At 41.9% G+C, this 12,465-nt stretch overlaps 1 protein-coding gene across 1 annotated transcript in view; it reads right to left on the reverse strand.

Moving 5' to 3' along the window:
* Nucleotides 1–12,465, reverse strand: part of clmpb (CXADR like membrane protein b) — a 59,807-nt gene that overhangs the window by 9,114 nt on the left and 38,228 nt on the right. Inside the window, exons 2-3 of the mRNA XM_068316966.1 lie at nt 4,486–4,637; nt 1,200–1,404 (exon numbers count right to left, since the gene is read on the reverse strand). Of these exons, the coding sequence (XP_068173067.1) occupies nt 1,200–1,404; nt 4,486–4,637 (357 nt within the window). The remainder of the gene's footprint in view (nt 1–1,199; nt 1,405–4,485; nt 4,638–12,465) is intronic.

The following is a 12,465-nucleotide window of genomic DNA, read 5'->3' on the forward strand; positions in this document are numbered from 1 at the left end:
AGCCACTGCAAGCTCACATAAATCTTTGCAGTGCACACAAACACACACAGAAGCACAAACACACACGCACGCACGCACGCACGCACGCGCACACACACACACACACACACACACACACACACACACACACACACACACAGAGACCTTCTCTTGCCAGGCCAGCTCAGCTGCCAAGTTATTATTTAAGCACGGGAAGCGAGCAAAAAATGCAAATGCTCGTCTCTTTCAAAATCGAAAGTGTCACAGTAGAACTGAGGGCAATTTGTAAAAATGGAGGCACTAACTCACTGAAATGTCTTTGTGGAAGGGAGAGGAGAGTGAGAGGATTAACAGTCTCTTCCATTAGAAAACCAATAACCGCCGGTTGAACTAATCTCCCATGATGTTTTAATAAATCGCCTGCTTTTCTGACATTGAGAACAATCTCGCTCCTCCCGCTGGACTTTGTGTCGGGCTTTTGTCGTACTGCTGCTCCAATTTTGCTGTCTGTCCTTCAGAGTTGTTAAGCCATTTGAGATATTCAGGCAGAGACACAGATTACTACTGAGCTACGGTTGCTAAGCCATTATCTGTATATTGGGAAATGAGGAAAACAAAAATAAAGGAAGAAAAAGGAGATAAAATGTTCGGCTGTGGATTACCAAGCCCCCAAAAAGGCTTTCCTATAGTTGCAAGAACTAAGACATGACTAGAAAAAATAAATTTCCCATTCTCTTAAGTGGCTTATTGGTAGCTAGAATGATGACAGTTGATTTTTTCAATGTTATTTCCAGCTACAAAATTTCCTTACAAACTCAGCGTGGCCTTCGGTTGTCTGATTTCTTCTGATCTCACACGGGACGCAGACGAATTAGTCTCTGCTGCATGTAACTGTAACCCTGACATAATCAATCAGTTCTATGCACTTCCAGACCCGGTCGTGTATTTCTGGTCTCACCTCATCAGCAAACCAATCCAAAGGAACCCAAACAGCATGAGCAAAATCAAATCACTCCGTCTGAATCAAATTGAATCATTACATCAGTCAGTATGATCGAGGAAATGTGCCAGGCTAATGATGCAGTGATTAGGTCTGCATGTGTGTGTGTGTCTGTGTGTGTGCACATGAGTTTGGGCCTCTTCATAGCAAGCTATGTGTGTGTGTGTGTGTGTGTGTGTGTGTGTGTGTGAGTCTGTGTGTGTGTTTCGATATGTCTCACCGAGCACAATGAGGTTGACCTGGCTCCAGTGGTACTTCCCCCCGGTCTTGACTTTACAGTGGTACTCCCCAGAGTCGGACAGCAGCAGGTCACTGATCAGCAGGGAGGCGTCTCCGCCCAGGTACTCCCCGGCGAAAGCCAGGCGGCTGGCGTCGCTGCCCATCGCCTCGTTGGTGTACACCTCGCCTCCAAAGAAGGTTATGATCTAGGTGGAGTGAAGAGAGTAAAAAAGGAGATTTGTTTCAACATCTTGTGCGACGGGGAAGAAACGCGTCATCCTCCAGGACCAGATTAAAATCCAGATGTCCCACAACCTGCTTCCTTTGAAAAGGATGTTATAGTTTTCTTTTCTGTTAGTGCAAATTAACATTTTACCAATGAAATAAATAAAATTAGTAGGTGAGTTCAACAAGTCCACGGAGCCCACACCAGCTCTCAAGGGTCATGTCTTTCACGCGTGGAAAAGGATTTTTTTTTTACAAGGGACGGCCAGAATCCTGTCAGTGTTCATTCACCTGATTATCTACTAGTGCTGATATCTCTGTGTGTGTTTTTAATCCATGGAAATAAATTAGAAACCACAAGGCCGACACACGAGGAGCAGCTGGAATACTTATGCAACTTTGATGAAGCAAATCTGGAACTTTATGTCTCAATATCCTCCGCCGATGCGGTAATGCATCTTTAAAAATATTATAGAAGCAAATTGTTTTCCGATGTTCATTGGCTCACTTTAGCGTTCTGATTTTATGATTCTTAGAGACGATTCTCTACTAGCAGCGCTTTACTTACACAAACGTTTTATTTTCCTTTTTTGGTACCGTACATTAATGCGAAGTCACAGTAGTATATGTTATGTTCAATTCATACAAAAACAAACACTGAAATAAATATAACTTCAAAATGCTATCGCTTAACGCTCATCTCTTCTTGCTTCACTCTCTCTCTTGCTTTTTTTTCCAAATCCCTCTTTTTTCTCTCTCGCAATCCACCGACACAGAAGAACCCAGCTGTCACAGTGGCCTATCACTGAGGGCGAGTGTGAGCCTGCAGATGGGGACCGCTAAATGCCAGTGCCACAGTACATCAGCGCCTCACAAACGGGGGCACCTGCTGCCATCGCAGGTGACGACTGGCCGTTTCCACGCACAGGCATGAGCAGGATATAATCCCCATAAACGAGAGTATGAGCAGACCTTAAGTGAGGTACAGACACGCTAGTAATTCATCAGTCGTAGGTTACCTTGCTGCAGGCGCATGTGACCCTGTGTGTTTTCAAAAGCATCCGCCTTTGGGCAAATTTCTGCTATCGTCATGAACTCTTAACATTTATTACTTATGTTCTTTAGTACATATGTGTGAGCATTCCTGCTTCCGGTTATGTATAGTTCTACTGTGGACACGTCAGTCTTGATGTCTTTCATATTTTATGTGTTATATAATGCCAAAAGCTGAAATGAAAAGCTGAAATGAATACATGAGGGTCATTTGTCTTATCATGAAAGGTCTGTCAAGGATTTTCAAGATCATTAAAGATCTTCAGGTTTATGTAATGTAAACTGCTTTGAGCTACCAATGATCGGCCGCGTTGTGTTAATAAGTCTCACTGCGTGTTATTGGTTTTCAATAAAAGTCTTCCACAATGACTTCATTGGAATTTATGAGCAGCACAATTGTGATCGACTGAGATGATTAATATTCATTATTGTGAGAAAATGGAAAAGCTCCCCAACAAAAGCAAGTATTACAATGTCTGAGCTTTAGCTTTTCACAATCTGACTGTTGTGCCTCTTCTGCAGCTCCTATGTGTCCTCAACACATGTAGCTGGTACATGCACTAACAGAGGCTAAATGTTGACATGATGCTCCGTCCCTCTGAACACCATCTTCCAACAGAACAAAAGGATGATTAATTCATTGGACTACGGGCGTAGTCTCCTTCCTAATCAAATTTTCAGACGTTTGATTTTAATTAATGGCGCTTTCAATGTTATCTTCCTGTTAAATATTCATTGCAATGTGGCAGCCTCCCTCTGAGTCATCAAAGCGTAAGGCAGTCACTTTCCCCCTTTTTCTTTGGTTCCTAGCCTCTCTTGTTTCCTCTACACACAAAATTCTTTCTCATAGCGTTACGCTCCTCTGCGCTAACCGACACATCAGTGAATGAACAAACAACTTCCAAAGAGGGAGATGGTTAAGATTTCTTTTTTTATTAGATACAACTTTCAATTTGGATGAAGAAAAGCACTGATTCAAAAACCAGTGAAATGAAACAAAAGGGCTTTTAATGACTATGAGATTATGAGACACAAAACTAAAGACTTTCAATATGGGGTAGAATAATTGTCTGGCTTTTTAAGTGGAACCAAGTATTCAGGTGGACATTTAATTATATAAAATCTTTGGAAAGATTTTGTTACTGCTTCTAAAACAACATAAAACAGTTCAATTCTTTCCTGTGTGGTGGCCAAGTTAATTTAAAGGTGAACTAACAGATGCTAAGATGTCACAATGTGAAGCCTTGAAAAAAGTATAACAACAACTTGCAAAGACAGCATAAGCACTTTAGAGCGACAGCTATGCAGCGTCGACTGTCTTTATTCCATAAGCTAACATTTTGGAAATAGCATGTCTCCCTCACAGCTCAAAGGAGTGTGTCTAGTCTCGCATCAGGATGTGTTTGGGAAGCAATGTACAGAAACGTTTTAGAGGTCGTGAAATCTCTGCTCAAGTAGGTTTTAAAGAGAGATGCTGCGGCTATGCTGCTGTAGATCCGGGGCCAAAATTAATTAGATTTAGGTAATTCTAACTTCCTTAATGATTCCAGGTGTTCAGGTTTGTGTTAATTATGGCACAAAGTGGTTAGAAATGAATCAACATGCTTCAAATGGAGGGAGGATAGAGGAGGAAGAAAGAGGGGATGGAGGGAAGGAGATGAAACGGGAGGTAAAGGGTAAATAGGAATAATCAAAGAAAACTTTTAGCATGTTTCCACAGTCATTTGAGTTAATAATGCACTCAAATGATAAACACTAAACCCGTTAAGATTTGTGACCATATTCATGTTTTGGCTGTCTTACTTTTTGACTTTGCGGCCTAGAGCTACTCCTTTTGGGAAGTGCTTTGATATGTCCTTTGTGGTGATTTTGTCTGATGCAGATAAGATGGACTTGACTTCTGAAGGTAATTTACAAAATCCGACTCTTTTGACTCAATGATCTGACAAACCGGATGACAAATAAAAAGGTTTGCATCAAAACAGAAAGAACACAAACTCTTCTCTCACCACTTTCTGTTTGGATTTGGGTTTCTGAAGCAACCACTCGATGTCAAGGGAGCTGGATGACGGAAACTGATGGTGGCATGGTAAAGTGGCATTGTCCCCGACAACCTTCTTCATCTCCGTCTGGGCACCCACTGACAGCAGGCTGAATAGAGCTGAAGAGGAGGGAGAGAGAGAGAGGTAGAGAGATGTCAGATGGAGACACTAACTCAATACAAACTTTAGACAAGAGACAGATGCTGCGGATAAGAAGCAAAACCATGTTGATAGAGGAAATTGAGATGGGGCGAAGCAATAAGAGATATGACTCAGAATCTCAATCAGTTTCTGGCAGATGCTGAAATTCACCTGGTGAGAGATGGAAAGGTGATCCTTTTTTTTTTACAGGAATAGGAGGCATGGGAAGTATTATAATGGTCTTATTGTTAACCCCTTTTGACAGGGTCAAAGAATGCATTCTTATTGTATACTGTAGGGAGTCCTACTCAGGGAATGAGCGGGTCAAAGCGTTTGACTTCTCAGGAGCTACACGTCCATCAAAAATAAACGTGTCCACCATAAAAGTGAAGAGCCGTGGTTCTTGACTGACGTGAACAACTAAAACTCTTCAATCCGGCCCCAGTCACTTTCCCAGCGTCACATGCGACACTGTAGACGAAACGGAGACATGTTTTTAACACTGTATAATTAGTGGAAACCTCAGGTTGTAGTAAGAAGCAGCAATAATAATGAGATTGCGCACAAGCGACTGACTTTGGGCCCCATCCAGACTGCCCTGTGGCTTGGTGGAGGAGCAGCGCGGATAATTTATTGGAAGAAGCTGAACAGCCTGGCGGGTTTGAGTGGAATTAGCCAGAGGCGTCACAGGGGTTTGCTGGAAGCGCAAACTATATGGATGGTGCTGGTGTGTGTTTGTGTGTCTCCAGAGGGCCTGGTGCACTGCTGAGATATTCAACCCCCTCCACTTGGTAAGAAGACTAAACAATACCGCAGAGCTCCGCTAAGCTTATGCACTCAAATGTGACAGATATTTTTGGCTCTACAACATTTAACTTAACTATCCGCCTCCTAATTTAATTGCAGAACAAGCCAATAGCTCCAAGGGATTCTGAGTGCTTAAAACACAGTTAGCCAGCCAACAGATGTTCATTCTGAGTCATGCAGGAATGTACAGGTTGTGTAAATATTGTTAGAGCTCCATTTCAAAAGATCTTGCTGTTTAATAGCTCGGAGGTTCAATATTTCCTGCCTTTTGCACAGAATGACCGAACATCATAGCGAGGGACAGGTGTTGTGTCTGCAGAGCTTGTCGATAAAAAAACACCTCTGTGCACAACGGAGACGATCACATGCTGTCAAATGTGCCATCGGAGGCCAAATGTTGCCTGTGAATGCATCAGCACTTGCGCGGCGTCTTTCCACTTGTTCACTGGTTCGCCCTCAGAGGAGTCAACACACAGTCCCATAAGTGACCTTTGGGCCAATCAAAATGTCAACTCTGTGCTGACAAACCAATGAGTCAGTGCTGATGCAGGACACACGGGCACAAGCCCTTGCCTCGCACAAACGACTTCTCCTGCACGGATGACATCTGATGGATTTCAGCAGTTCTTCAAGTCGCGTTGAAGCTGTCTCTACTTTTGCTTGCGAAACTGAGCTCCAGGCGACTCTCTGTCCGTCAAGTTTTAGATTCCCAATTGGCATTTATCAGTTGAATAGACAGATAGATGGATATAGAGAGAAAAAGGAACTGGACTACTTGCTTAGTTCATACCATTAGTCAGTCCTCATAGGAGAGCTCCTGGACCTGGAAGTTTTTTCCCTGTTTATGACTTTTTAATACTTCATTTGCAGGCTCATCCATCTTGTGGGCGCCCCTCTGGTATAAGCTTGAATATCAGAATAGAAAGACCGTGTGTATGTGTGTGTGTGTGTGTGTGTGTGTGTGTGTGTGTGTGTGTGTGTGTGTGTTTGTGTGAACCGTGTGTGTGTGTGAACCGTGTGTGTGCATGTGTGTGCAGCTGATTTAGTCCAGTGATGTGGACTAATGTTTAATGGTGACGTAGGAGTCCTGGTGGGAGAAACCACGTCCACTGTTTCCCTTCATCTCCTCAGGCTGGTCTTTGCAATCAGTGCTCCCACATTCATCAGTACCCCGGGGCTGAACCCAGCACTCTGTAGCTGCGCTGATAAGAGCTCCCTACTTCATTTCTCACCTCCAACCTCCTATTTAACTTTCCTCTGCTTCAACTGTAAGCTCTTTAAATAGAACAGTTTACTAGAAAGATAGATAAGGGGTAGACACGGTGACCGCCAAAAAAGCAGGGCAATGCGATCATTTCCCATACAAAGTATTTAACTCCACTGTGTGACTTTAAATGTGACTTTCAAACATTGGATGGGGTCAGCTCATGAACTCTGGAATTACCATGAATACACATCCCAATGCACGTGTGTCACAGTAAATTACATCGGGCAACAGAAAGAAAAAATGTTTCGTAGGTAAATCGTATATATTTCCTGCAACTCACTCTCTCATTTATTTATAGCCTTACATTAGATTTTTTTATCCATGCAATGGATAACACAGTAGGGGCTAAAAAACAAGCCAGAGTTTAACTATGCTCTGAAAAACCTCCTCTTCTGCATCAAACATCAACTCTGACACACGAGTCTCCGCTGCAGCGAGGCATATGTCTGGAAACCCGCTCTGTGTCCGTTAAAATTAGCTTTCTGACATTTGATTTCAATTTGCAGCGGGATGAGCAAGAAACAATAAAAGCCGAACTGTAATAGCATTCTTGTCACGGTTCTGTGAATGTATTTCAATATCTCACAAGGACACGAGAAAAGACAGCTGAATAAACCGGGCCACTTTGAGCGAGAGATAAATGCAGAGAGGACTTGTGATAATGCAGCTGGTACCATATTCAAGGCCTTCTCCTGCATTCCACTTTCTCTTTCATTGTGTCTGTTTTTTTTCTCAGTCTCGTTCTTCCATTTGTGGCCTGCGCCAATCTTTAACCGAGGACAGGAAGCAATGAGGCGTATCATAATTAACAAAAGAAAGTGGGAGCGAACACAAACTGTTTAGGGAGGTAGAAAGTTTGTAAGAGGGATAGACAGACAGAGAGAGAGAAGAGAGAGAGAGAAAGAAAGAGACGGAGAGAGAGAAGGGGAAAGAGATGCTCTGGTGAAATATGGAGGAACCCATTTCTATGACAAGGCCCTAGGGGGAGTTGTGCTCCAGTAAATCCGCCTTACAGAGCCCTGCAATCTTATTATAGTGTGGCCACTGAGACGGACACAGACAGACAAACAAGACAGGCCTGGATCTTTCACACTGCCCAAAGTCAAGCCCCACATCCCCTCAGTCAGCACATCGGCCCGGCTGGGGCCTTTGTAATGTCCAAAGCTTCTGACCCCTGGTACTCAAAAAAAAAAAAAAAGCAGCAGATACAAGACGGGGAGGAACAGCAAGCAATAGGGGGGTGGGGGAGTGAAAGGACACTGAAAAATAGGAGGGGTGGAAGGATGCTGCCATGCCTTTTTTTTTGAGTGTTTATTGTCAGCGACTTGTGTAGACGATGGATTAATCCAACACAAAGGTGGTTTCAGACACACATCCACAGATACACAAGAGATCAGACGTATCGCCGCTTTAATGCTGCTTGTTTGCCTTCGCGCCATTTGACATGTGCACACATCAACATTTTATGTAGATGTGTGACTGCTGGTGTGTATGATCTATACCAGGGATATTCAAATTAAAATTGCAAGATCAAGGCAATATGAACAGTTACATAAACTCAAACGCTTGTGTTATATTGCCAGACTGGAGAAATTGTTAAATTGTTAGCGGTTTTGCATTGACAGGATTTATGGGAAACACAAACTTGACAACGGAGAGACCAAATATCACAGGATTTCACAGGAATTGCATCTCCTGCAACATTCAGCTGGACACATCCACACTGTGCTCTTAATGACACATCAACAAGACCGTCTGATGAGATCTGATTTCTTCCCAGCTGTAGGTCTGTTTAGCTTCCAATGAAAATGTGGTGACATTTCTAACTAAAAAGATCCTGAATGTATAAAACGCGAGCTGCTCTCAAAGTCTTGATTTGAAAAAATGATCCCACTTGTGTTTTGGAAATCATTGCTTTTTTTTCTTCTTATAATCCAACAAGGAATTCCTTAATGGCCATTTCCTTTCCATTTTAGCTCACCAGACTTGGGTTTCCTCTGCTGTATTTGTACAAAAACCAGATAACACGCTATACGCAATCATCATTGTGCTGAGGTTGCCCATCCAAGTTCTTGTTTTGTTGCTTAAATGGAGGTTTACACAAATCAATTAGCGTCAATCTTTTGTGTTTCCAACACAGCAGCCAGCAGCAGTCGATTTATACTGTCATCTTTTCTCATTTTGGACGACGCCATCTTTCGTGAATGCTTGTATGCCTCTGTGTCTCGTTTCGCTGAACTTAGCATATGGATGTAGAACGCAGCATATGTTAGCAGCCTAGCAGCAGAAGGACCAAGTGTCCTTAGCGTAGGAGGCTCTGGCTGGCCTGGTCAAAATCTTTGGATTGACAATTAGTGACCCCGGATGTGTGCTACATAAATACAGCAACTTGCTGTATTTATGTATTACGTAAATACAGCAAGGGAGAAAGAACAGTAAATTGCAAAGATTATCTCCCAACTCTATCAAACTGTAAAATGAAAAGTTAAGTTATAATAGTTTAAGGAATGACTCTAAGATAAAGAGAGAATGAGTGAGGAAGGTTTTGATTCCGACCTCCACATTTTTTCTTTGAAATATTAAATTTTTCCACGTCACTCGCAAAATCTGACAAGGCAGATATGAAAACAATTCTGCCATTGTTACTGCTGACATGAAGTTTGTTTTTAGCTGAGTTGCTGAGAGGAGCATAGGACTGATGAGACCAACAGCGAAATACTCACAGCTCAGCTCACTGCTTAAAGGACTGTGTCTGCTCCAGACGACAGTGTAGCTGAATTGTGTGACCTGAATTGACTATTCAAATGTCAAACGTAGATTATATATAGATTCGATCAATTTGGAGCTGAAACGGAGGATGCATCTCACCCTTTTCCTCTATCCTTTGAGGATTCTGACGGGTTCATACGCCCTGAAATCTCGACATGTCTGCAGACAGAGAGTTAGGTCCAGTTATTAACACAAGCCTGAAAACACAACCCCCGCAAACGCTCCGCGAGACTCCTTCATTACTATAGCCACGGCTCCCTTTTTAATTACAGCTTCTTAAGTCTCTTTAAATCATGCCCTACTGGAACACATGTTTTGCATATGGTACACTACAGTAGTCTCCTTGTAGTTTCAAGGTCCAACTCATGAATATATCACTTCTGTGAAAATCAAAGGAGGCTGCTTTCTTCCCTGACTGGAGGCTGGCTCTTTGAAGGGATAAAATCCCATAATCCCCTTCGCCTCACACCCAGCGACTGATGCTCCCTTCTGCTGACATGGAGAGTCTGTTGGTACTTTACAATTGGATACATCGATTCATTATCAAGAAATGAGTAGGGAACAAATAAGACCTAAACGATAATTAGTAAAAGCTGAGTAACATCCTCCTCCTCCTCGTTACTAAAACTTCAGTTGCTCATTTTGTGCGACTTCTAGCAAAATATCTTTTAGAATCCTGGTTCTGAATCTTCACACAGATTTATTTCTATTTATATTGCTCTGTGTGTGAATGAAGTCACACATGCCTACTCTGCACATGCATGCATACACATACGTATATACATTCATGCATACATACATACTACATATATACATAAATACATACAAACATACATACATATGGATCATATTACAGTACTTACTTTCTTAGCTAGCATGTAAACACACATCTTAATCTGATTAAGTGTATTTAAAATTCTTTAAAAGAATAATATGTATTTTTAGATAAATAAAGGCTTTGATTTAAAACACATCCCTCTCTGGTCATATGCTTGAAGACTACCGGAGGAGGAGATCTAATGGAGTTTCAGATGAAAACAACTAAAACTAAAGGGCCTCCTGGTCTTGTTAATCTTAAATGTGCGATATCTAAGAACTCTGACTGGAGGAGCGATAAGTGACTTCGAGGAGGCAAGGGAAGAATGGGATCATCTCCACTGCTAATTTTGTGAACCTGGAGGCAGAAAGTGACGGGGAAAAAGAGGGAGCACCAATGGGAACCTGTAAAGGAAAAAGACGGCAGGAAGAAGATGAAATACCACCGAGGTCTGAATAATGTAAGGCCCTAGAGTAAATGTTCACCTCACGACTCTCTTATTGCATTCATTAGCATCCCTTTCATGGCCTCGTCACTGCTGTCACATTGAGGAATAGGGATGCCATCCCAGTGAAATATCCCCAAAATAGATCCAAAATTAGTTTCAGGACAAGCACTTTTAATTCCCTAAAAGCATTTTGCATTTTCTTTCAGCAAAATAACCAAGAAAGGAGGCGATGGGAAAAGAAACTAATTACACCATACCTCAAGGGAAGGAGAGCCAGGAAAAGCTGCTTACAGTGCTTTACACATCTTATCAACACTGCATCTGGTATCGTCACAAACACTCCTGTGTGTAGCTGTCCATGATGCTACTCAATAAATCTTTTGGATTTACCCCAAAATGGTAAAAAGAAAGGAGTGTCTTTATTGTTTTCCCTCAAGTTGTTAAATGCACTTTTCCCCTCCATGTGACCAATTCTGGTTGGTTGCTTGATTTTACCATCTCAATATTTAGACACAAAGTGACAATATTCATCAAATGGTGTAAACATCTCAAAATACAGGAAGCAAGCAGAAACAGTTTCCATAGCTTGGAAAAAATGCAATTTTCCATGTTGCACGGTCAGCTGTCTGTATGAAGTTTGAGAGACTACATGTGTAACCCAGGCCAGTGGATTATGGCTGGCTATGAATGTGGATTGTGGAATGTCACATGGTCTATTTAGCAACGTTAAGCATACTGAAAAAAATATGATCATGTCCACTTCTCTGAATTGGATCACCTACCAGTTTAATGGTCTCTTTCTTGGTCCATTTGCACCATTTCATAGGGTCATTATTTTCCCTCTAACCCGGCTGACAAGCTTAACATAACTTCCTGAACAAAAGTACATTTATATTTAAAGCAAACGAAAAAGCTGAGCCTCAGCACATTAGTGTCATCAGTCAATATTGTTCTTAAAGATATTAAAATAACCAAGCTAAAGAATCTAATTATGAGATGCACGCTTACTAACCTTGGATGAATTCTACTGAATTCCATCCAGGTGTTTTTGACAGGATGTGGATTGACCAGACCCTGTTACATAAATGTATTGTACCTATAGATGAACCATTGACCCCCTATATCCCCATTTGTGGGGCGTGAACCCAGTTAAAGACGTAACCAAGTAAGAACAGCAACAAGCAGAAGACATGTCTATCTAACACACCAACAACAGTGACTGCTGCCAGCATCATATTTTCTTTTTTTCAAGTAAAAACCCAATTCATCATTTTGGAAATGATGATCCCCATTAAAACACTAATTACAGCAATGCATCTTCAGTTTTCTGCCTGACTTTAGAAATGATCTCCAGAAGGTCTCTCTGTGTTAAACCATTAACAAGGTTGACAAACACTGTTCAGTAATGGTTTCCTCCCTTTTACATGTGCCTTCTGGATGAGAAGCAAATGGCAAATGTTGGTTTTTTTTTTTTTTGTATACTCTGCATAAGATAACACCCTTCATCCGTACAACAGTTGGACAATGACCTCTCTTTTTGGCTGCAGAGAAGGATCCACCCAACATCTGGTGAAACCCTGACAGACTTGACGTCTTTATTCTGCATGAGCAAAGAAGAGAAACTTATCACCAAGGTTACTGATGGTGTATTTGCGTGTGTTATTATCTGTGTGTGCAAAGGGCACATCCTCCCTGCTG

This window comes from Antennarius striatus, chromosome 6 (genome assembly GCF_040054535.1).
Source record: "Antennarius striatus isolate MH-2024 chromosome 6, ASM4005453v1, whole genome shotgun sequence".
NCBI classification, from domain to species: Eukaryota; Metazoa; Chordata; class Actinopteri; order Lophiiformes; family Antennariidae; genus Antennarius; species Antennarius striatus.